Raw genomic sequence first — 27,046 nt, forward strand, 5'->3', positions numbered from 1 at the left:
GCCGGCCGAAGTGGCCGTGCGGTTAAAGGCGCTGCAGTCTGGAACCGCAAGACCGCTACGGTCGCAGGTTCGAATCCTGCCTCGGGCATGGATGTATGTGATGTCCTTAGGTTAGTTAGGTTTAACTAGTTCTAAGTTCTAGGGGGCTAATGACCTCAGCAGTTGAGTCCCATAGTGCTCAGAGCCATTTGAACCATTTTTTGAACCAGGATACCTTCAACACGCTTTACACGCGTAATACGCCAGGTGATTTCACTCCACCAAACCCATCTCGGAGGAGAAAGCAATATAAAAACGGCTCTCAGCGACTACCGCGATGTTATCGCACTGGCATCAACATGTCGTCTCCGGGGTGCATTGTTATCGATAGACTTCGATCGCGCATTTGACAGGTTGAGCCATACTTATCTCACGGAAGTGATGACGCAAATGCAGTTTCCGGAAGTTTTGTCACAGTCGTCATGCGACTACTCCACGGAGCCGCATCCAAAGTGCTCATCAACGGACGCTTAGTGGGGCCCATCACCATCTCACGTTCGGTCAGACAAGGGTGCCCGCTGTCAACGATATTGTATGCCATCGCTGTCGAACCGCTGCTCTGCGGGCTCCGCAATCGACTCCAAGGAATGACCATAAGGCACAACAAGTTTATATGCAGAACATACGCGGATGACCTAGTGTTTTCAGCACGGTCAGGCGACGAGTCAAGAGCGGCCCTGCATTGGATTAATTTGTATTGCATGGCTACGGGAAGTCGCCTGAACATGGCAAAGTCAGGAGCGATGAACATCGGGAGAGGACTCCCGACAGGAAGTGTTGCACCATTACAGCCGATCAACACGATGAAATGCCTAGGAATTCTCTTCACTACAGACGTTCGACCCACGGCGGCTTTGAGCTACAGACATCTTCTGCAAACAATTCGTGCGAGTGTCCGTAGTCACAGGTTAATGGCATTGGATATGATACAACGGGTCACCTTTGCCAACACGTATCTAGCTTCTCGCATCCCCCACCTGGCACAAGTTCTTCCTATGCCGGTGGTGTTGGCCCGCCGAATCCTGGCGGCACTAGGATATTTCGTGAGCACAGGTATGCTTTTTAAGGTCGGATACGAAACCCTCACCCTTCCTCGTAGTCGTGGAGGTCTTGGACTAGTCCACGTACGCGACCTATCAGTGGCTAGTTATGTAACCACAATGATAAAGATGTGGACACGACACCAGACCAGTCTGACGGGCACCTTGATAGACGAACTCGCTACACCATCTCGTTCGGCTCCGGTAACGGTGTCTCACATCTCACCATCGCTTGCCCATATGCGAACCTTTTTTGTGGACCACAGTTATTTACATATGGAACTACCGACTACCAGGACGGCAGCGGCACGTGATATATATTACATCTTGACTCGACGACGGCCGAATAATGCCATAGAGCGCCGCCAACCAACAGTTACGTGGTCAGTGGTATGGCGTACAGTGCACCACCCACACCTTGATACGGGAACGCGCGCACTGTGGTATCAGGTGGTAAATGGGAAATACGAGACGCGTTCCAGGTTGCATACAATTCATATGGCTGACGAGCCACTGTGTCCGCAGTGCAATGTTATAGACACAGAGGAGCATCGCCTGATATGCGGGCCTTCGGCGGACGTATGGTGTTTGGTCAAAAAAATGATCGCCTTCCTCCTTCGGGTGGGACCGCACACAATAGAACCACGGACACTACTTCCCCCAGATAGGACATATTATCCCCGAACAAAGACAAACGCAGTGACTTGGAATCGAGGTTTGACTGTGCGTTACCTTTTCCGAGACGGCAGTAAGAATGTGCTCGACTTTTGGGCCATACTACAAGAACATCACTCACAGCTTATGAGACATCCGAGATATCGAACATATTACGCTAATTTTTTAGGGAGTGCTTTGCTTGATCCCCCACCCAGTTGGGGTGTCCCGGGTAGGAGAATGTAATTATTGCCTATAAGTATTAGAACAAGAAAGGACCAGGACGGTGGAGAGGATCCACCACCACACGTGAAGACGTACCCGACACCAACGCGAGGTATGACGGGATTAGCGAGGTACGCGCCCAATGAGGAACATGGCCCGTTACTGTTTTGTACTGACAGAAGCAGGATATTTTTTTCCATTATTATGTAAAAAGAATGTCCACTTATTTACATTTCCCAGAAATGTTTTATTTTATACACGTCACCGTCTTATATATAAAAAAAAATGCAAGGAGCAGTTTATGTTTGTTATTGTTATACCATTATGTAAGAAAAGTCTGCTTATTTACGTTTCCCAGAAGTATTTTACTTTATAAAGGTCATCGTCTTATATATATATATATATATATATATATATATATATATATATATATATATATATATATATATATGTATATGTATATGTATGTAATATGTATTTAAAAAAAAAGTGGTCAGCGTGACGGAATGTCAATCCTAAGGTCCCAAAAAAAAAAAAAAGTGGTCAGTGCGACAGACTGTCAATCCTAAGGGCCCGGGTTCGATTCCCGGCTGGGTGGAAGATTTTCTCCGCTTAGGGACTGGGCGTTGTATTGTCCTAATCATCATCATTTCGTCCCCATCGACGCGCGAGTTACCGAAGTGGCGTCAACTCGAAAGACTTGCACCAGGCGAGCGGTCTACACGACGGGAGGCCCTCGTCACACGACGTTATTACTATCTACTAACGTAATTTTCCGATAAGACACAGTAACCAAGCATGAAATTAAATATTATTCTATTCCTAAATCCATAATCGCTGTCTCGTTATCAGGTCAGTAAGGCATTAATTTCCGCTTGTACCTCGTGTATTCTAGCTTTTCCATATTATTCTACTTATACCGTCATAGGGAATTATAGCAAGTTTTATGCAATAACTTAGTGACTATAGTGAATAGTATTGAAGAAATGATACGGACAAGCCGGTTTATACATCTGTTGTAAATATGGTATGCAATACAGTTCGGCGCTAGCGGCCGTGCGAAGCGGAGGTCCGATACTTCCGCCCGTGCGGCGTATGCGAGTGTTTGTTTACTTGTGGACTTAGCCTGCGCGCGGGCTAGTAACAACGATCATGGCGAACAAGTACAAGAAAACTACATTACGATTCAATTTCTGCAAAGATTACGAACGACCAAAGGCTTTAGCAGTGGAACGATTCATTCGAGAGGAGGTCAGGATACCGCCAAACGATATTGTCGGAATTTACCTGTCCATCGTTAGTCCCACGGTGTATGTTAAGATGGTAAATGACGCGGCGTGTGAGAGAATCTACAGGCGACAAAAGCAGGTCTCCGATTTTGCCATAGTGACGGGAATGTCGGCACGGTAACAGTAGAATATACTGGTCTGGGTGTACGGACAATACGTGTTTTTGAGCTACCATTTGAGCTCCCGGATGACGAAGTTATCGAGGCTTTTAAGCCATACGTCACGGTACATGGTCACACAGCAGAACGCTGGACACAATTCGCCACGTACCCCGTTCTTAACGGAGTGCGACAGATCACTATTGATCTTAAGAAGCATGTACCGTCCTATCTGACAATTGGTGGTTGCCGGGCGGTGGTGATTTACGATGGTCAACCACGTACATGTTCTGGCTGTGGCCAGGAGGGACACCTCAGGTCGAACTGTATGCAACGGCGGATTACGCAACTGCCTTCAGATGTGCGGGAGCCGTCGCCGGCGATGACAGTACTACCGATCACCTATGCCAAAGCCCTCACTGCGTCCGCTGATGACCGAAAAGATACAGCCCCGGTGGAAGATCAAGATGGCACTCTCCGAAACCTTGTAGCAGACGTCGGGATGACAGAGGATGCTGCTCCATCGAGGATACAATCTACGGTGACAACATCAGATGAGACCGAACTCCCACCAAGCACACCGATGGTACACGAAGCAGTTCCAGCCACTACGGATGCTGTTCCGTCTGGAACGCACTCTGTGACGACAACATCAGTTTCGACCGAACTCCCGCCAAGTACAACGATGGGACTCGAAACACTTCCGGTTCCTACGGATGCTTTTCTATCGGGCAGCCGTGATTCCCTCCAATCTGAGGACACGGAAGGAAGATCACGCAAACAACGTTCCCCGAAAAGGAGGAAACGGCGTCGTCGCACGACATCTCCTAGGGATGACTCCCCTTGCCCCGACGACGATGTGCCTGTGGACCAAGACGACACAACAGCCTCTACGAAACAGGATGTGGCAATGGAAACTGTTCGATCAGACCCGCAGCGGTCTGTCAAATTGACGGTACCGGGACGTGGTGATGCTGAAGAGGAATCACAACCAGTTGCCTCTACAGACGCAGATGCTGTGGCAATGGACACGAATATATCACTGCCTACAAAGATGTGGTATGACGATATTGATGAGGCGCCGGATGTCATACAGAGGCAGCCAGCACTCACGAAGACAGCCTAATAATTGCTGAAGGTGAAGGGAGAGGGGCGAGAGAACGTCTTCTAATTCAGCCCCCAGCGCCGATGCAGGGAGATGTTGTGCATCGACAGAGTGGGATTCAACGCCATGCGAACCGTATTGCGACATTAAATGTAAATGACGTGCGTTCACCGGCCAAAATACACCTACTGAAGGAAACGATTTGGGCATCTGATGTGGACATTGCTTTGCTGCAGGAAATCCACATAGCTGCACTCCCATACATCGCAGGCTACCAATCCTATTCGTCACATGGAGATCACAAAGGGAGTGGGGTGGCAGTTTACGTGCGAGATGGCTTCCCAGTAGAAAACGTGTGTTACCTTCCGTCGGCCAGGGGAATGGCTTTCACGACGTTTGGGACACGCATCATCAATATTTATGCACCGTCGGGAAACAATCGGCGGCGGGAGAGGGCGCGATTTTATGCAGAAGACATTGCCCCACTTTTCCATGGACGTTATGAATGTGTAATAATTGGTGGAGATTTCAACTGTGTTCTCAGCCAGAAAGACCAATGGCCGCAAGCAAACTTCAGCCAGGTGTTGCGAATCTTTGTCAAGGGCCTTGTACTTAGTGACACGTGGGAATTACGACATGGAGATGCACTGGGATACACCTATGTGACAAGACATTCGGCGAGCAGGTTAGATCGCATTTATATCTCACGGGCTCATGCAAATGATGTCCAGGATGCGGAACGCTGGCCATTGGCATTTTCTGATCACAGCGCTTACATCTGTACGGTGCTTCTTCCCCGTAGAGAGGTGTGGAACAGTAAGACCCCGTGGAAATTAAACATTCAACATCTACATGATCCCGAATGCCGTCACCGGATCTTTGAGACATGGACGATGTGCGAGCGAAGGGTTGGAAGGTATGCGACGAAGCTTGATTGGTGGCTGACTTGTGCTAAACCGGCGCTTCGCCGTACGTTCATCTCATATAGCAGGGAGATGGCAGAATGGCGCCGCCGTACGACCGACCTTTATTTTGCAGCGCTGCGCGACCTGGTTGATGGTCCGCCGGGACAGGACGTCTGGATCGAACGCAATAGGATAAAAGCTCAACTAGTGGCTTTAGCTCGTAAACATCTTCAGGGAACCATGGTGCGCGCCAGATGTCACGATACGATAATGCACGAGATTCCTTCCATGCACCACGTCGTGAATCAACGAAAGCACCGACGACGCGTTTTGGTACGGGAATTAATTACCCGCGAAGACCGAAGAGTGACACGTCAAGCGGACATTTTCTCTGCATTCGTCGACCATTACCAACACATCCATCAGGAAGAAGCAGCCCCTGTCGATGACCTCGAACGTATGGCCACGTACGTCTCCCGTATACTGACGGTGGAAGCCGCGGGAACCTTACTGGAAGCCATTAGCTGTGAGGAAGTACATGATGCGATCGAAAAGGGCGCTTTGAATCGGTCCCCAGGCATTGATGGTCTTCCTGCTGAATTTTATCGAGAATTTCGCAACGAAATGGCACCGCGATGGACGGATATGTACAACGAGATGTTAAATTCCGATGCGCCTATTCCACCGGCTTTTATGGAAGGCCTCTTGGTGCCAGTACACAAACCGAAGCCAGGAATTACGGTCACACATTATCGCCCCATCACCCTGCTTAATGCCGACTATAAGATCTTTGCACGGTTGCTAGCGTCCCGATGTCGTATGTTAATTCGTAGCGTTCTCTCTCCTGAACAGACGACACCGGGTGGATCGGTGAATGTGCAAACAGCTACTGGCGAATGCCGTGATGTGATAGCGCTGGCGGAGGAGTGCCGGCTTAAAGCGGCGATGGTGGCGGTTGATTTTGACAGTGCTTTTGATAAGGTGCGCCACAACTATCTGTACGCTGTACTGGAACAAATGGGATTTCCAGACCGTTTTACTGGTCTCATTAGAAGGATTTATGGGAGCGCACAATCCTTGGTACTGGTTAATGGGCGTATAGCAGGGCACATTCAAATTCGACGATCCATTCGCCAGGGCTGCCCTCTTCCGATGCTGCTGTTCGCTATAGCGTTGGAACCATTAATTGGGAGGCTGACAAATTCTCTTTCTGGGATGGAACTGCGGGGCTACACCTTCAAATGTAGTGCCTATGCGGACGACCTCCTGCTGCTCGTTCGTTCCGAGGAAGAGGTGAAGACGGTCCTTGAACTGTTGTTGGACCACAGTGTGGCGGCGGGTAGTGCAGTGAACATGAACAGATCGGCGGCAATGCCGGTTGGAAGGGACCTTACGCTGGAAGAAATCAGTCCGTTTCCTTATGTGCAACGATTCCGCTATCTCGGCATAGACTTTACCTCATCTGTAAAACATACTGCGGCAGTTCACAACCGACATATTTTACAGACAACACGTACCATGGTCCGACAACATCACCTATGGCGCCTTGATCCTTTGCAGCGAATCGAATATCTGAACACTTATGTGGTTTCTCGAATGGTGCATATTTCGCAGATCCTGCCCCTACCACTCACGCTCGGACGTCGACTTCAATTAGCACTAGGCTATTTTGTGATGATTGGGTCGCCCCTCAAGGTGCGATACGCAACGCTCACGCTCCCTACGGACAAGGGGGGACTCGGACTTACGAATGTTCACGGCGCTCCTTCTAGCCACTATGTACAAGCAATGGCGTAGCGGGCGTGATTCCCTTACATCCCGCCTACTGGATCTCCTAGTTCCAGCGTCCCTCACACCTCCGGTGGCGGTGGGCAACATTACGTCACATTTTGCGCATGTATCAACATTTATCGTGGAACTTAGTTATATCAGAGACGAGCTTCCGCGCACGAGACCACCATGCGCGAAGGATTTTTATGTTTGGCTGCTAGGACGGATAAGTCGTAATGTCATTGAACTCAAAACACCCCAAGTTGCATTGGCCGAAGATTTGGAGACATGTGCACCAAAAATTCCTTCCTACCTTCGTTCGGGCACTGTGGTTCTCTGTCGCCGTGGCAAGTTCAACACCAACCAACGACTCCATGCAATTGGACTAGTGGACACTCCACTATGCCCGAAATGTAGCCAAGTGGATGACGACCATCACCGCTTAACGTGTATCACGGTGGAGGACGTATGACTCCTAGGAAGACAGATGGTGGCTTGCTACCCCCGTGGGACCCCGCAACATGTTACACCTGCTTCCTTCTCACATCCGGATAGTGACTACTTTCCGGCGACTAAATCACACTCGACCATCTGGGTCAAAGGTTGGACGATCGCGTACCTCTATGGGGATGCTGCCAAGTCGCGACTCGACTTTTGGTATTTCTTGCTGCAAGCCAAAAATGAGGTTCATAGATGGTCACACTATCGGAAAACCTTTGCCAACTATCTTCAGGCAGTCTTCCTCGAACCCCCACGCAGTTGGGATGTGCCGGGTGCAGTCGGTGTGCACATTTGACAGCTGATAATGAACCTCACGCATTTCTCACCGCTCCATATATAATGCACATACTATACCATGAAATGATCTACATGTTCTTTTTAACAGAGTGGTCTTTATGGAAAGTAAATAAATAAAAACAACATCCCAGTATCCCTGTTTCTTTACATTTGTGATTTGTTTTACAATGATTTTTTTATTTATTTATTTTTTTTTTTTTTGCAGAGGATGCATTTCATTTCGTGTTTGTGAACAGCCTAATTTTGTATCCAAATAAAAAAAAAAAAATAAAAAAAGTGGTCTGCGCGACAGACTGTCAATCCTAAGAGCCCGGGTTCGATTCCTAGCTGGGTCAGGGATTTTCTCTGCCTCGTGATGGCTGGGTGTTGTGTGATGTCCTTAGGTTGGTTAGGTTTAAGTAGTTCTAAGTTCTAGGGGACTGATGACCATAGATGTTAAGTCCCATGGTGCTCAGAGCCATTTGGAAGATTTTCTCCGCTAAGGGACTGGGTGTTGTATTTTCCTAATCATCATCATTTCGTCCCCATCGACGCGCAAGTCACCGAAGTGGCGTCAACTCGAAAGACTTGCACCAAGCGAGCGGTCTACACGACGGGAGGCCCTCGTCACACGACGTTATTACTATCTACTAACGTAATTTTCCGATAAGACACAGTAACCAAGCATGAAATTAAATATTTTTCTATACCTAAATCCATTATCGCTGTCTCGTTATCAGGTCAGTAAGGCAATAATTTCCGCTTGTACCTTGCGTATTCCAGCTTTTCCATGTTCTTCCACTTATACCGTCATAGGGAATAATAGCAAGGTTTATGCAGTAACTTAGTGACTGTATTGAATAGTATTGAAGAAATGATACGGACAAGCCGGTTTATTCATCTGTTGTAAATATAGTATGCAATGATACTATAGATATAAGTATGTCACATGAATGACGAATGTCACTGGAAGAAACCTTAGTATGCGATGTAACTGGAAGTACCCTCCACCGCACACTTTAGAGTAGTTGCAGATTGCTTATCGAATACCTGCCTATTCCACTGGAATTTCTGCGTCACCATACATTCCTGTTCTTTCTAAAATCATGTCTCTTACGCTTATACACAATACAGTAAAGAGAACGTGGTTATTCACTATCTCTAAAGAGAAACACAATGTAACGTGAGAAAATACTCTTAAATGTTCACCCCTTATTTAAAAAAAGTCATTGCTCCTAGAGGAAACTACTACAGGATAAACCCGAACTGTTATAAAAATAATTTTCGTAATTTTTATTTTGTTAAGCGGCTTCTCGTTTGGAACACTTTTCCTCAAACTTCGTTCAGACTTTAAGATAGACCATTCTGTAAATCTTAGGAATGATAGCAGTTCTATTTCAGTTTAATCAATACTAATAGGAAGAAATTAGCAAAATAGATCCTTGATCTCTGAAGTGGTAACGGAAAGTGATTTCAAGCTCAATGATGCCATTTGTCTACAGACCAAACGGCAAAAACGTCTGAGCGCTTCCGCTCTTTCTTTTCTTTCTGGAGAACTCCGGTTGGCAAGATGAGCCCTAAACCTTTCAAGATGTTCCCAGGAGGCAGGAAGATAATCGCAGTTTCCAGGATGCGACCTAGCGACAGCCCCTTTCTCTCTTTTTTTTCTCTTCCTTACCTCTGCTCTCGGTGACGTCCCTCACCTCGACTACCGCAGAAAAGCCGTCAGCAGGGCCATTTGCTTCCAAAGTGTCTGCAGTTTGTGGGCGGAGCTGCGAAGGCGTTATAGGTCGCACTGGCATAACGACCTCGTAACGCTTGAGGTTCCACTACTCTCCACTTGGTGGGCGAGGTTTGCATAACGCGCTGCCACAGCCATCTCGTATATTGTTGTTTCCGCGGAAACGTACCGCCTGCCGTTACCAATATGCTCAGGATACTGAGCTTGGTAGGCAAAAGAGCGTCCCAGAGTACGACATAGGAGCAGAGAAATCATAGTGCGCCGTGTAGCTGTCAGAGAGTCTGCTAATACGTTACCCTCACATTTCAATGATAGCGTTGTTTTGGGCAGATTTTAACTGGATAAATAGTCGTCAAGCTTCCGGTAAACAACATAATTTGATAGATTTGCGAATATTCACCGGGTCGTATCTAAAAACAGTTGTTTTTTAGCATTACTAAAACATTACGAAATACTTTAGACGCGCTGCCTTGAGAAAAACGAATCTTTATTACTTCTATTCTTATTCGCCCGACACTTTAAAATCAACACCGTGGCACCAGACGTCTGCATGACAAATACGTGACACAATACACCACTTACGACACTGAAGTTCAGGAAAAATTTGATGTCTACACGTTTTAAGTCCACTGACGCGATAACACGCTTTATTATCTGACATATTCCTTTCCTGTATTCTTATCAATAATTTATCACACTTGCCTTTAATTTTATTTCGTAATAAACCAACTCACAACGTTGTATGGCCAGACGAACACTTTGACTATAACCAAAATATGTCGATTGTGCGACTTACGGAATGTAAACTCTCGATTAATTTTTAATTTCTCACTCTTCTCCCTGAGCAACCAATAGTAGTGTTATACTTGTCTCTTAACTATGTTAGATGTGGTATGTATTCAGACTCACTATAAAATGGCTACACAAGCGAAATCGTGAAACAGTGTCGGCTCCTAAATAAAAGGATATTTTAATCCTGTTAAAGACAACTGGTAATGGGGACCCTTGTCAAAAACCACAATTGTTTTGGCTGTGAACCGCGCTGCTGCTAAAAAAATGGAAATAGCACAGTTGTAGAAGAGAGAAGGAATTTGCCTTTCTAGTCAGCTAGATTAAGTAATAATTAAGAAGTAGATCTGTAAAGGAGAGACGCGTTTCTTTCAGTAGCAGCACTCAGTATATTAGAAACTGAAATGAAGTGCAGAATCACTTCCTGGAAATGTGCATCTTAAGCACAACATTAGATGAATATGAAACGTAGTTCATCTAAAATACAATGAAGAAGAAACTGCAAGGATTTGAAACTTGGTAAGACGACAGGTGAATTACAGAATGAAGAAATAGTAAAACGAGTAGGCTGATGTACTCTAAAGTGACAAGGTCAAGGAACAGCGATATACCCATAGACAGAGGGCGGTAGCAGCGTGTGCTCAAAGTCGAAAAGAGCAGTGCATAGGCGCAGACGTCGTTTGTATCAGGCGATCCACGTGAAAAGGTTTCCGGCATGGTTACGGCCACACTACGGGAGTTAACAGACTTTGAGCGCGGAATGGTAGTTGGAGCTAGACGCAAGGGATATTCCGTTTCGGAAGTCGTCAGGGAATTCAGTATTCCGAGATCCACATTATCAAGAGTGTGCCGAGAACAGTACATTTCAGGCATTATTACCTCTTGCCACAGACAACGAAGCAACCGTCGGTTTTCTTAACGACCGAGGGCAGCGGAGATTACGTACATTTGTCAGTGCTAACAGACAAGCAACACTGAGTGAAATAACCCCAGAAATCAGTATGTACTCGTTAGGACAGTGCGATGAAATGTTGCACTAATGGGCTACGGCAGCAGATGCGAGTATCTTCCCTAACAACATGTTACCGCCTGCAGCGCCTCTGCTGGGCTCGTGACCATATCAGTTGGACAAAAGACACTGAAAAACCGCAACTTTATCACACGAGTCCCGATTTCAGTTGGTAAGAGAGAATGGTAGGGTTCGAGTGTGGTGCAGACTCACGAAACCATTGACGCAAGTTGTCAACAACCTTGTCGTGGCTTAATAATACCGCGTGCTGTGTTTACATGCAATGGATTGGTTCCTCTGGTCCATCTGAACTGATCGTTAACTGGAAATAGTTAGGTTCGTCTATTAGGAGGCCATTTGCAAAATTCATGGATTTAATGCTCCCAAACAACATCATGTCACTAGGTCCCAATTGTTGGCGATTGATTTGATGAATATTCTGGACAATTGTAGAGAATGGTTGGCCTCCAAAATCGCCCGACATGAATCCCATCGAACGTTTATGGGACATAAGCGAGAGCTCAGTTGGTCCACAACCACCTGCACCGACAACACTTTCGCAATTACGGACGGCTGTAGAAGCAGCATTGCTCAATATTGCTGCACAGGGCTTCCAGCGGCTTGTTGAGTACCCGCCACGTTGAATGACAGCAGCACCCAGGGCAAAATGAGATCCGTTCCGAGATTAGGAGCTTTCCCATGACTTTTGTATCGTCATTGTAGAGGTCTATGGAGGAACCTCATCACAAGAAGAGATAGGACCAGAGGACACCTAGGTACTAGGTAGGATGACATCTAGGAGTAGGTAGGTTGGAAGTGGAAGGAGACACGGAGGAGTAAACGTGTACGAGAAGGTGGAGCGAAAGATTACATCTCTTTTGAGTTGTTAGGCACGTCGATATGAAACGATTCAGAGAAGCACATGACCTTGTAAATACTTCGAATATTTAGGTGCATGATTCTTGATTGATCTTTATCGTGCGTTCCGATATGCAATAAAAGTTGGTTGGTGAGGGGCAGAGGACCAGACAGCGATGTCATCGTTCCCATCGGATTAGAGAATGACAGGGAAGAGGTCGACCTTACCTTTTCCAAGGAAACATCTCTGGATTTGCCTGAAGCCATTTAGAGAAATCACGGAAACCCTAAACCAGGATGGCCGGACAGTGGTTTGATCGTGGTCCTCCCGAATACGAGTCCAGTGTACTAATCACTGCGCTGTCTTGGTTGGTGGCAATAAATTTAACATGCAGCCAACACAGTGTAACATATAGCGTCACAAAGCAATAATAATCTTGCGAGAATTGCCCATCATGCATCTATTTAAAAAATCATTTTTCAGTTATTATTGTAAACCAGCCTGGAATAGAACGTGATAGCAGCTGGAAAAACTAACATCCCCAAACTGCAAAAAGAAAACGAGAGTCAAAAACGATCGTGCTTCGTTAGATACAATTGAAATTTGAGCTATCATTGAGTTATTTCACAATACTACAGGAAGAGTTTGTCACCAACACCAATTATGCGTATTACATTTATGTTCATAAGCTGAGGTATAAACGTTATCCACGAAGCAACAGCAGGCGTGGCGTTAAGGTATCACTAAAAGGAATCCTACTAATATCTTAGTTGTAATAAGGCCCTCACACAAAATAACGTTACCAAATGATACAAATCCGCGGTATTGACACTGGTTTAAAATATTCTTTTGTTGCCTGGCTGTGCAGCCAACTTCTAGTGATGATAACATTTTGACATGTGGAAGTGTGGTTGGGAAATTAGGTTATATCAGCCCCAGGATACGGGCCGTGGGTGGCACTTAGGTGTGGTGTCGCTTAAATTCATTTTGTTTTGACTTCGCTTTCAGAACAGAATACCTGACGTTTCCTCATAGTCTAAATCTAGATGCCCAGCATGCTTTACGGCTATTTTTCTCAGTGCTGGACAAGTATACTAGGAAGAACAGAAGTGGTCCATCATGCCGGAGATAGACTTGTAATTCCTGGGCGTCCTGGGCCCAAGACATTTTCAATCGACTGTGCGTCTGTGAAGCTATTTGGCCATCCCATATCGCTTATTACTTCATCATCATATCCTAGTTTCGCTTACACATTCTTGCCTGTTCCAGTTTCAATCAGAGAGCAGCTGATCATCCTATCTCTTCTAATGACTCCCAAATTTCATTTTTAATGAATTGGATATTTTCCAACGTCTTTCCGCAGTGGTCACACTAATTCCCGTCAGAAGTTAAGCTGTGCCGGAGTTAGCTCGCACCTGGATGGCTGTCCGTCCGGATCTGACGAGGGCTGATGGCAAGTGAGGAGCGCTCAGCCCTTGCGAGACCAGTTGGTTGAGAAGTAGCGTGTCCGGCCACAAAAATAGGCAATGGTCGGGAGAGTGGTGTGCTGAGCACATGCCCCTCCACAGCGGCATCCAGTGATGCCTGATGGCTGAGGAAGACACAATGGTCAGTCGGTGCAGTTACGCCTTCAAGGCTTGTTCGAACAGAGTGCGTTTTCAGATGTAAAATTGCATATAATTCAGGTTTTCGTTTATCTATCATGTTTGAGTATGTTAATTCCATTTTTTTCTGTACGCCCGTATTTTCCGAAGCATGCTTTTGACTCCCAGTTCATCCATTATTCATTGTCCGTTCTATAAGTTTGTAATGCGCTAGTGGTCTTAGAAGTCTAACATTCGATGCTTCAGTCCTCTTCCGTTGAGTGGCGACTGTATCCAAAGTCTCTGACATTCAGTTTAGAATTGATACAGCCATCACATTATGAAACTTTAGTATCACTGTTCTCTAACTTTTTTGAGGAGAGTGTGATTTATACTACTTATCAACAGTTGAAATTTTTTCTAATTTTTATTATTGATCCTTGTATGTGATATATGAGGTTTCACATCCCAAGTATTTAAAAGTATGCACGGTGGAAATGGTGGATATACAATTCATGGACACCTTCCTTGTAAATCTAAGTCGTTACAACACCAGCGGAATCATATACGCTAGTTTGCGTGCACCTAACGAGCTGATATCAGACTAACGCCTCCATATCTGACAGTCGATTTGCACCACGTCAGTAGGAATGTAAGATATCCCAGTAGGAATGTAAGTTACCCCAGAAGACAGCAGGATTCACTAACCCTGTTACACGGTAATTCATTCCTGAAAAGACTTGTATTCTTCCTTTGCTTGACCTACCGACTACGAGCAAAACATAACATCAGTCAGAAAATATGTTAATGCATGAAACGCATGGAAAAGCATCTGATCAGCAACGAAGCATACCAAGAATCGCTTGAAATGACAATACAACACAACTGTGGCACTAGTTTGTAACATGTTATCGTCGTTGAAAGTTTCACTCTTCCGCCATTCTTCTCCATGACATTAACACGTGATTCCGTGTTGCATAGAGTTAGTTTGGTTTGCACATTATCGCCTTAAGGTAATGATTTTTTTGAGGATGTTACAAATAATTCAACTCGGAAGTGGGAGGTGACTGTCTTACACAGAATTATACACGTTCGCTCAGCCAACGAACTATTAGTGAATGTAGTAGATGGGCATGTGGCCGAGAATGGAAGTAGTATTCGTACACAATGAACTATTTATCATTCAGTGCTTCTCCCTATATAAAGTTTGCGGCATCGAAGTGTGGTGATTTAGAAGCACAGTTTCGTTTGTGCATTATTCTAAATTTAAAATATTACGTTAAAAAAATTATTTCTCATACTCGAAATCCTAAGTGTCAATACACTGATTTACTCTAACTGTGAAGTTTCAGCTGAAATTCTGACAATATCCCCGAGCATACGGACTATTGTTGCGAATGTTCTCTGGAAAATGTGCAACAGTCCTTATCCTTCGATGTGTACTGCAAACAATAGACTTCAGATATATCAATAAAGAGGACGCTGAAAATTCAACTGGACGAGTGCTCCTGGTACAGACAGTCACCACTCAGGGAAACCGAACTTCTCCATAAAAGAAAAAACACTACACGCTTTGTTGTCCTTCATGACGCCTTCCTGAAACCACACATGTTTAATATCAGTTTCTTCAAGAGTGTGGAAAGAAACTTCATTATAATCTTGTTAAAGAGCTCAATATCCACAGTCAGTACACGCTCGTTTTCTTAAAAAAATTCATCTTGTTGTCTACTCTTGACGACGGAACACCAGACACTTAACTGTTGTAAATGAAGGAACCTCTCTTGTACTTCTCTGGCAATTTTAGCACCCCAGTACCTCATGTTTTGTTCATGTTTTACTCTGATGAAACTGCGGCATGTTACTAAAGAACGCCAGGGCGTCGTGAAGCAACATTTGAAGCAACTATCCACGGTCAAGCAGAAAATGCACGTTCACCGAGTTCTTGCTGAATAAGTCATCTACATCTGTACCTCTACCCCGCAATAACGTTAGTGAGTGTGGCGGAGTGCACTTTGTGTGTACGAGCATCCCCTCATCCTTCTCCTGTTCCAGCTGGTTATGGTTCGAGGGCTGAATGATACTTGCTGGCTCGCATCTGACTAATCTTATCTTCAAGGTCTCTTTACGCGATGTACATAGGAGGGACCAATATACTGGTTAGCTTTTCTAGAAACGTACGAACTCGGATCTTTAACAGTAGACCACAGCGTGAAGCAGATCGCCTCACCTCTAGCGTCTGACGCTGTAGTCGGCTGAGCATTTTCGTGATACCATCGCACCTAATAAATCAACCTGTAACGAAAAGTGCTGCTCTGTGTTTCGTCTGTCTATCTCACTTGGTATGGATCCCAGAGTAATGAGCAAATTTCAAGTACCGGTGTTGATCGAACGAGTGTTTTATAATCTGCATCCTTTGTTAAGGGACTACATTTCATGAAGATTCATCCAATGAATCTCAGTCTGGCACCTGCCTTACCCGAAGTTAATTTTAAGAAGTCATCCCACTTCAAATCACTTCACACGTACACTCCTAGATATATTTTCGATGTAACTGCTTTCAGTTACTGTTCTGTAATCGTGTGATCATACAACAAAGGCTCATTATGGGAACTTAGCTGATCAGAAAATTGTGAGGCTGCTACATGGTTGCGTACAGAGGGCCGAGGAGACCCCAAACAGAAGTAGTTAGTGGTAATTCATGGTTAACAATTGCTATTGTGAGAGGTACTGACAAACCTCTTCAAGGATTGGAGGCCTACAATGAGAGAGATATTATTTCTTATCGCACTTTTGCAGTCGGAGTTGTACCTAATAGGGATTATGGAACATGTGTTGTTACAACAGACAAGCCATTTTCTCTCTACACAAGGAATCGCAGGAGGATTAATGCAGATGATAAGTTAAATGTTTGGTGCAAAATCTCTGGTGTCTTAACTAAATATATTATTGTACAAGGCCGTTATTGAGAACTGCTTTCAATGCTTATATAAAGTACAATCACCCACAATGCGACAATCTTCCAAAGAAGAAGGACCACTAGCCTTCACCCATAAGTGAATAGTACAATCGGAATTAATCTTACAAACGTCTACGACAAGACAAAGACAAACTCCCGTCCAGTAACAGGTAGGAACCCTCACTAGCAACAATAATCTCAGAAACAGGTATAGTACGGTAAGCTAAGATTTCCCGAGTTTCAAAGGATTCCAAACCGGCTCTTCCTGCATTGTTACAAGCAACGAAAGTGGCCGTGCAACCCCATTTCTCTTCCTCACATATTCTAGTTGCCCCAAAAGCGTCCACCAACGTAACAGTTGATTGTCTACGAGAAACAGTGTTCCGCGAGGTAATACTCATCATCATTATCGTATCAAAATCCTTTCAAAGATTGAGCTGTTATCTTTCCCGAACTGTCAAACAAAATAATTTATATCTTCTTTGAAGTCTTCCAATATCTCTTTTCCCCGAAAATTTGTAGTGTAGGATATTCTGGGGATTTCTGTGACTAGCTCGTGAGGTATTGTCTCCCGTCTTCAAAATACTTTCTAATTCAGTTATTCATGCTGAATTCACTCCTGGAAATGGAAAAAAGAACACATTGACACCGGTGTGTTAGACCCACCATACTTGCTCCGGACACTGCCAGAGGGCTGTACAAGCAATGATCACACGCACGGCACAGCGGACACACCAGGAACCGCGGTGTTGGCCGTCGAATGGCGCTAGCTGCGCAGCATTTGTGCACCGCCGCCGTCAGTGTCAGCCACTTTGCCGTGGCATGCGGAGCTCCATCACAGTCTTTAACACTGGTAGCATGCCGCGACAGCGTGGACGTGCACCGTATGTGCAGTTGACGGACTTTGAGCGAGGGCGTATAGTGGGCATGCGTGAGGCCGGGTGGACGTACCGCCGAATTGCTCAACACGTGGGGCGTGAGGTCTCCACAGTACATCGATGTTGTCGCCAGTGGTCGGCGGAAGGTGCACGTGCCCGTCGACCTGGGACCGGACCGCAGCGACGCACGGATGCCCGCCAAGACCGTGGGATCCTACGCAGTGCCGTAGGGGACCGCACCGCCACTTCCCAGCAAATTAGGGACACTGTTGCTCCTGGGGTATCGGCGAGGACCATTCGCAACCGTCTCCATGAAGCTGGGCTACGGTCCCGCACACCGTTAGGCCGTCTTCCGCTCACGCCCCAACATCGTGCAGCCCGCCTCCAGTGGTGTCGCGACAGGCGTGAATGGAGGGACGAATGGAGACGTGTCATCTTCAGCGATGAGAGTCGCTTCTGCCTTGGTGCCAATGATGGTCGTATGCGTGTTTGGCGCCGTCCAGGTGAGCGCCACAATCAGGACTGCATACGACCGAGGCACACAGGGCCAACACCCGACATCATGGTGTGGGGAGCGATCTCCTACACTGGCCGTACACCACTGGTGATCGTCGAGGGGACACTGAATAGTGCACGGTACATCCAAACCGTCATCGAACCCATCGTTCCACCATTCCTAGACCGGCAAGGGAACTTGCTGTTCCAACAGGACAATGCACGTCCGCATGTATCCCATGCCACCCAACGTGCTCTAGAAAGTGTAAGTCAACTACCCTGGCCAGCAAGATCCCCGGATCTGTCCCCCATTGAGCATGTTTGGGACTGGATGAAGCGTCGTCTCACGCGGTCTGCACGTCCAGCACGAACGCTGGTCCAACTGAGGTGCCAGGTGGAGATGGCATGGCAAGCCGTTCCACAGGACTACATCCAGCATCCCTACGATCGTCTCCATGGGAGAATAGCAGCCTGCATTGCTGCGAAAGGTGGATATACACTGTACTAGTGCCGACATTGTGCATGCTCTGTTGCCTGTGTCTATGTACCTGTGGTTCTGTCAGTGTGATCATGTGATGTATCTGACCCCAGGAATGTGTCAATAAAATTTCCCCTTCCTGGGACAATGAATTCACGGTGTTCTTATTTCAATTTCCAGGAGTGTATATTGAATTCTCTTGTGGTATCTTCATTTCTAATCATCTCATTTTTGCTCAGCCCCTCGTCTTCCTTTGGATTTATTTTCTTTTTATGGTTACCCTCCGCTGTCGCTCCCATAGGATATCTAACATAGGAAGCGCCATAACTCTATAGAATTTCATGATGGTGTTCTTTTGTTTTTTATGGTCCGATGTTCTGCTCATGTTTCCGCAGGCAACTTCGAATTTTTTTTAATTTTACTTTCATTATCACCCAAATCAAACATTATCGCACAGCTTAAAAAAGAGATTTATGAGACTTGTTCTAAAACTGAATTAAACGAAACAATTTTTGGCCTACCGGGATACGTTTACTTTCGTTTTATTACTAAAAATGTAGAAGCTGTGTTTCTTGTGTATTTCGCTTATCTGGCATACTGACCTTTGCAGGTGATCTTCATTCTTTTGACTAATAACTATGCCATCTGTAAACAGTGTCATATCTATGTGTTCCACATTCGTTCTATTACTGTAATTCCCTTGGTTACTTTACATCTCCGTTTAACAGAATGAAGTTAATAGAAATACTAAAAAGCATAGCTGATAGTCCATACCTATTTCTTACACCTGGGTTTTTAGATATTTCTTTCAATTGACTCATACCTATGATATTACGATACGTCTTCTTTTGTAACTGCCACTACGCCTGTTAGGTGAAGATGATATCCTCGTTCGTAATCCTCCATAGAGCTAACGGGCTTGTCGCTGTGATAGCACCGGTTTCCGTCAGATTACAGAAGTTAAGAGCTGTCGGGCAGGGATAGTGCTTGGATGGGCGACCATCCGCTCTGCCGATCGCTGTTGGCAAGCGGGGTGCACTTAGACCCTGTGAGGAAAATTGAGGAGCTACTTGATTGACAAGTAGCGGCTCCGGTCTCGTAAACTGACATACAGCTGAGAGAGCTGTGTGCTGACCACATGCCCCTCCGTATCCGCATCCAGTTCGAATGTGAGCTGACGATGACGCGGTGACCGGTCGCTATTGTTGGGCCTTCATGGCCTGTTCGGGCGGATTTAGTTTAGTTTTCTAACCTTGCATATGCTGTCGCGATTCACGCGATCAAATGCCTTCTCAAAGTCAATAAAGATGGTACCGATTTCTATATTAAATTGTTTGCGTTGCTCTGTAATACTCTTAATTAAAAACACGCTGTTTGTGCATGAACACTTTGATCTAGATACATTTTGTTCTTCAGAAATAATAGTTTGTGTAATATCCTTCATGCAGTTACAGATTGTCAAGAAAATTCCCATTCCCGCTTTCCGTTTCGCGCGAATGGTTAGTTGTGCACGAAATGCACGCTGCGGGATAACTATTAATCGGGCGTTAGAAAGACAGGTCTCGACGAAAGCGCTCTCTCTTCCGTTAGCCAATGGCATTATCGCTAGTGAGGCCAGAGTTTCGAATGAGACTACGCGCACCCTCGTTACACCACGTCCTGTTCACGACAAGACACTGAAGCAAGGAAGTTTCGTCACCATTCCTTGAAGTTGCAGTTACACAGTGGCGTGACAAAAGTAATGGGATACTTTCTAATACCATGTCGGACCACCTTTTGCACGGCGTAATGCAGCAACCTGACGTGACATGGACTCAAAAAGTCGTTGGAAGTCCCCTGCAGAAATACTGAACTTGATGCCTATACAGCCGTCCATAATTGCGAGCCGGTCGGAGTGGCTGAGCGGTTCTAGGCACTACAGTCTGGAATAGCGCTACCGCTACGGTCGCAGGTTCGAATCCGGCCTCGAGCATGGATGTTTGTAATATCCCTAGGTTAGTTGGGTTTAATTAGTTCTAAGTTCTAGGGAACTGATGACCTAAGAAGTTAAGTCCCATAGTGCTCAGAGCCATTGGAACCATAATTGCGAAAGTGTTGCCTGTGCAGGATTTTGTGCACGAACTGACGAGTATGCCTCATAAACGTTTAGTGCATTTATGTCGAGCGATCTAGGTGACCAAATTATTGCTCGAACTGTCTACAATGTTCTTCAAACCAATAGAGAACGAGTGTGGTAACTGTCATCCAAAAAAAGAAAAAAAATACATCGTCGTTCGAGAACAAGTAGCCAAACATAACTATTTACAGTCAGTAGTCGGTTCAGTTGGGCTAGTGGACCTAGTCCATTGCATGTACACACAGCCCTCACCATTACGAAGCCATGGCCAGTTTGCACATTGCCTTGTTGACAACTAGAGTCCTCGACTGCGTGGGGCCTGCACCGCACTCGAAGCCTACCATCCGCTCTTGTCATCTGAAATCGAGAGTCATCTGATCAGGCCACGATTCCCAAGTCGTCTACGATCCAACTGATATGATCACGGTCCGAGGGGAGGCGCTGAAGGAGATGTAGTGCTATTAGCAAAGGCATCTTCGTCGGTTTTCCGTTTTCATAGCTCACTAACGCCTAATTTCGCCTCACTATCCTAACTTTAATGTTCTTCATACGCCGCACATTGAAATCTGCGGTTAATTTACTCATATTGCTTAGCGGTTAGTATTGAAAACTCTACGCAAACTCTGCAGCTCTAGGTCGTTACGATAACGCCTTCGGCCAATGTGTTGTTCGTATTGAAAGGTAATGCCAGAAACTTGCGATTCCCGTCACACTCTTGGCACTGTGGATCTCGGAAAACCGAATTCTGCAACGATTTCCGAAATGGAATATCTCATGCATCCAGCTCCAGCTACAATGTACCATCACTCGTACAAAGTCTTTTAATTCCCGTCGTGCCGCCATAATCAAGTAGGAAAGGTTTTTATGTGAATCAATTGAGTACCGATGACAGCTCCGCCAATGCACACCCCTTTTACCTCGTCGACGTGACACCACCACCATCAGTAAATGTGCATATCGCTATCCCATGACTTCTTTCACCTCAGTGTGTAAGCCTGTTTCGAATAACAGTCCTATAAGGTGTGTAGTGGCTGACGGCAGTCCCCGAACTGAAGGCTTGTTCCTCTAGCAGAGACGCCGCTGCTGCCGGGTGTGACGCCGGTGGTGGGGGCGGTGGCGGGCGGCGGCGCGCTGGGGGCGCTGCTGCTGGGGGCGGGGGCGGCTGTGGCGGTGGTCCGCGCCCGCCGCAAGAGGCCGTCGGCGCAGCAGCAGCAGCCGCCGGCCACGCCGCTCTCCAAGGACAGCGACGAAGGCGGCTGGGGCGGCGGCTCCGCCAACGGGCCCGTCACCGCCGTCGCCGTCTGTGCGCTCGACAAGCAGCGAGCCAAGGCCGACGCCGCTGCGCCGCACGACGAGAACAACCCTGACGTCGTGCCCCACATTTGTGGTGAGTACTGAACGGCTTTCTCTTTGCGCTAAACTACTACACTTCAGGCAATACACGCTATCTTGTATGAAGGACAACCGCAGCCATAAGTAACAACTGCTTGACTGCTCTTGTAAATAATTCAAATAAGAACTGGTTTCGGAACCTAGAAGGTTAAATGTGGTGAATCATGACATTTGAGTTGCAAAATGCATGGGACCGAACTTTCCCTGTCTGTGAACAAATGGCTCAGTTAGTCGATTGCCTAGTAAGCAGCAATTAGCAAATCCAGAGCTGGCCACTTTTGCGCCTGCACGTCAATGCATTGTGGTCTGCTGTATTTATGGCATTTTGGATGGCTTGTTAAAATGGTTCAAATGGCTCTGAGCACTATGGGACTTAACATCTGAGGTCATTTGTCCCCAGAACTTAGAACTACTTAAACCTAACCAACCCAAGGACATCACACACATCCATGCCCGAGCCAGGACTCCGACCCGCGACCGCAGCAGCAGCGCGGTTCCGGAGTGAAGCGCCTAGAACCGCACGGCCACACAGGGCGGCATGGCTTGTTAACTCATCACAATAGATTCATGGCACGCTTGAGGTATTGTGGATCCATACTTTCCACTTACTTGACGGACCACTTATTGCGTCATTTATTCATAGACAAGGAATATCGGTCCTATTCATTTTGCAAATTTAATGTCCTGATTTACAATACTTAATTTCATTATGTGGCTCGTGGACTACGTAACCGGCAGTTAAATAAATTATTTACATGATCAGCCAAGCATTAGTTATTCAAGATGACATGAGACATTATTTCTATTCGCAAGTTCGTAATTTTATACACTGTTCATCGTGACTTTATAGGAATGATCATATGGCATTATTGGCCGTGGGACCCCATCTGGAGTTGTCCGGCCGCCCTGAGCAAATCTTTTTCTTTGACGCCACTTCGATGACTTACCTGGCGATGATGATGAACTTACGATGAGAAAAAACAAAACCAGTCCCTGAGAGGATGAATTCTCAGATCCGGCCGGGAATCGAATCTTGAACTCACACAAGTAAAAATTGTGCTATGTACTATAGCTATTTTGTTTTGAAGGTCCGATAGAACGCCAAATTAAAACCGATGAAGCTTCACGTATTTGTGTTGCACCGTGTCTCTAGTATGCCCTCAATCGTGCCCCGTCGTACATTCGAGACGTGAGTATGAAGTGGACGCTGCTGGCATTCGATTTCTTCACTCCAAAGGGTTCCGCCTGACTTCATGCAGCCCATGTACTGCAACGACTGTAACTGCCATGCCTTACAGCAGGATGCGGCAATGGTGAAGGAATTTTGAGACAAGTCGAATAGACGGTCGTGATGCAGGCGATCACGCATGGAGGCGAATGTCAACCGATTAGCTATTTCAGCGAGTGGATCAGGCGATGTGAAAATTTCGTCTGCGAAGGACAATCAAGCGAAGAGAAATGTTATCGTTAGGCGTTGTCCGTCTCCATGAAGATGCTCCGCCACACGCTGCAGTTGCAACAATGATGCTTCTGCAGCGATTTCGAAACGAAGTGTTTACTGACGCACCATACAGTTCGGACAAGGTACTTTCTCATTTTCATCGTTTAGGTCATACGAACCGTTAGCTGTGAGGACAGCATTTTGACACAGACAACGAGAATTGCAACAAAGAACCGGTGGCTGCTTTCTAAGGAGAAGGTATTTGAAATTTGGTACAATGCTACGACCAATGTCTAAGTGTGATCGGTGTCTGTGTAGAGAACAGTTGGAAGGTGTTGTTAAACGTTGGAAATAAATAAAATTTATTTAATCTCTACTATGGTTTCCATTTTGCGACAGATTAGAACTGGAAAAATAATAGCTCTCGTATTGCTCTGCAATCTTATATGAGTCTGCTTTTCGTGGAATTTAATTCAAATGCTGTTAAGGTCATTCTTGTGCGTACGGTACTTACGGTTCCCACTTTAGAGGTCTATTTCGTGCAGTCGCAGTTTTAAGAGTAATATGGGAGTAATTCTTCTTTTGCGACTGTAATAAAGTCCCATTTTGATTAGATGCGTTTCGCTTTTATTAAAGCATATTTACGGGTCGCTGTAATATGTTTATCGACATCATAAAGAATCCCAACATCTGACATTACTTTCGTTATTGACGTTTTTAGACTACCACACTATTTCCATGTGCTCTCTACACTCTCTAACTAGCCCAAAGAAGTTACAATATATCGCCCTACCACCCAACCACTTTCAAACGCCCATCCCCTCCCTACACACACACACACACACACACACACACACACACACACACACACGTGGGAGATACGCAGAACGCACAGAGGAATGGCAGACACTACCACATAATAATAATCACACGCCTGTGTGTAGAATAACGCTTGAAAACAGCGCATGTGCCCAAAATGGTGAGTAGTAAATGTGATTTCAAAGATGGGAATTGTTTATTGTGTCGTTCAACCAATTCGTAAGCAAAACTGCAATTGTAGCGGCCACTGAACGTGCTTTTCATAAAAATGGAATACGTCTAGCCTATTAAGACTATATAACAGTCTCAAAAGATGAATGACCCCATGTTAGTCTACAGCTGTATCGTTGTCGTTTAATGTATTTAACATTCAACCGACAAAACGACGGATTACTTGTATGTGCGATTAGTAGATATAATGAACAATAAGCAAGGTGGATGACTAAAGTTACGAGAGAGAAATTGCTGCAGAAAAACCTGTCGTAACCATGGCATCTTCCATCTTCGTGAGGTATGCGTAAAGTAAAAAAGGTTCGAATAGATTTCGGGAATGGAGCAGGTCGTGGTTAACATAGTTCCACGATATTTCACCTGGACACCTGCCAGTCATCTTCAGGTGAACCATCCGTTTTCGATGGCTCATCTGAAGATGACTGGCATGTGTCCAGTTGAAATATCGTGGAACGATGTTTACGATGACCTGCTGCAATCTCGAAATCTCTTCGAACATTTAATTCGCAGGGAAAATTTTAAATTTCACGTAAGAAAAATTATTATCAAGATTTCACAGTCGAAGCAAATATCGAACACACAGAGGATAATAACTGCAGTCAGACATCTAGTACCTTTTCATCTCATCCCGTACTTGTATAGAGAAGTCCACTTCAGAATTCGAGTCATCTCCTACACTGTTGAGAAGACGGTCAATAGTAGTCGCCAGAAAGCATCCAGTTTTCGCGCCTGAGTCACTTTTCATACAAACTCCGGTAATCTATGCATATTACCATAGCTCCACGTAATATATGGAGGCTAATCTCAGGAACTACTGCAGAGATTTTTACACTTTCCACTATAAGATAGATTCATGAGGAAGGTTTGAACATATTACTTTTAAAAATAGTAATGATAAATTCGTAAAACACATATCGTTACCCGTTCTGTACGTAATTGAAGTTTGGTGTGACGCCTCGCGACAATAATGGGATTTACGGCTTGGTCAGCTACAGAGAAGATGGTGTCTATTGGGAAAAACTGAACTTAAGACAGCAGTAAAGCTTGACCAAAAACAATACTTTGTAAATTAAAGTTCCCTGTCACAATTTTCGGTCTGTATGTGAAATCTAGTCTCAGGATCTACAGTTGGGAGTTAGATAGGTTTGCACTAATAGCAGCACTGATTCACGAAGAAGATATTTATGTATAGTTTGTTACCTCTATTGCAGACAAGTCGTCCGCCAGTAGACAGTTAGTGGTATCTGTGGGAAGCCGGAGGTGGTCGTTAGTTTCATCTAAAATCTGTCGTACCGGTTGCGACGAAATTCAATTCTGAAAATTGCTCAGAAACATTAAGCACACTATGGTTCTCTCTGCATTAATGGTTTTCTCACCTGTGCTTCACTGCGGAGCACGCGAATCAACTTCACACATTTTAACAACGCTTACGTCCGATAAGACCACATCAGCATAACCAGTGAGACAGGATAATGACTTATGCGACTGCAGTCCTTCTCGGCGTATTACAATGAAGAATTCTTCTCGGGTTACCAGTTGAGTGATGCCGCCTTCTTGTAGCAACGTTTCGATGAGTTTCGTACCCACCATCTTCTGGTGAAGTGTCGGGATGCTGCTTACTCTCATCTAATGCTTTCCCCTCTTTGGGGAAGTGTGTGCGGCGGTTTGCAGCCTTTCGGCATTTACTCCACGTGTTTACTTGTGTGTGTGGTTATTTGTGTAATTTTTGGGTGTTTGCTTAATGTGGTGAATGTTCTGCGTGTGTCTGGTACTTGCCTGAGGTTGGTGGAATGACTGATATAATTTGGAAGGAGAAGGATTAAGGATTTGGGATTGGGCATACGGATTTTCTATTCGACCTAGTCGTCAAAGATCGTCATTGGGCGTTTGTGGTTGTTGCGGGACATGTCATACCACCCTAGAGAGTGAATGAGGACGTATCCTGATCTGAAAGAGCCTTCGTGGAAGGCCCTTGCCAGATCTTCGAAACGCTCTTTCAGGAGTGGGATTTCGCCTGCTGCGTGTAGATCATCGGTAGGGAATCTGAAGGGTAGATTCAATGTCCTCCTGAGGGCGCGGTTCTGATGCCTCTGGAGTTTCTCCAGGTGCGGCTTCGCCGCGTATCCCCACATAAGGCAGGCATATTCCATTACTGGCCATATCATGGTCTGATATACATTCACACCCACAGAGCAGGGAAGGGAGCTGGTTGATATGAGGACTGAGTATAGGATTGACATTCTGGCACAGACCATTCTGTGGACCTCGTCTATGTGGAATTTCCACATAAGACCAGAGTCCAAAGTGACGCCTAAGTACTTGGCGGTTCTGTGCCAGGGGAGTTGGGTTCCGTTTAC

General features: G+C 45.7%; 1 protein-coding gene across 1 annotated transcript in view; it reads left to right on the plus strand.

Annotated features, from left to right (window-relative positions):
- The window catches only part of LOC126481898 (nephrin-like), a 462,484-nt gene extending 440,280 nt beyond the window's left edge, over nucleotides 1–22,204 (plus strand). Inside the window, exons 12-13 of the mRNA XM_050105856.1 lie at nucleotides 21,879–21,910; nucleotides 21,998–22,204. Coding sequence (XP_049961813.1) covers nucleotides 21,879–21,910; nucleotides 21,998–22,204 — 239 coding nt within the window. The remainder of the gene's footprint in view (nucleotides 1–21,878; nucleotides 21,911–21,997) is intronic.
- The last annotated feature ends 4,842 nt before the right edge of the window (nucleotides 22,205–27,046 follow it).

This window comes from Schistocerca serialis, chromosome 5 (assembly GCF_023864345.2).
Source record: "Schistocerca serialis cubense isolate TAMUIC-IGC-003099 chromosome 5, iqSchSeri2.2, whole genome shotgun sequence".
Classification (NCBI taxonomy): Eukaryota; Metazoa; Arthropoda; class Insecta; order Orthoptera; family Acrididae; genus Schistocerca; species Schistocerca serialis.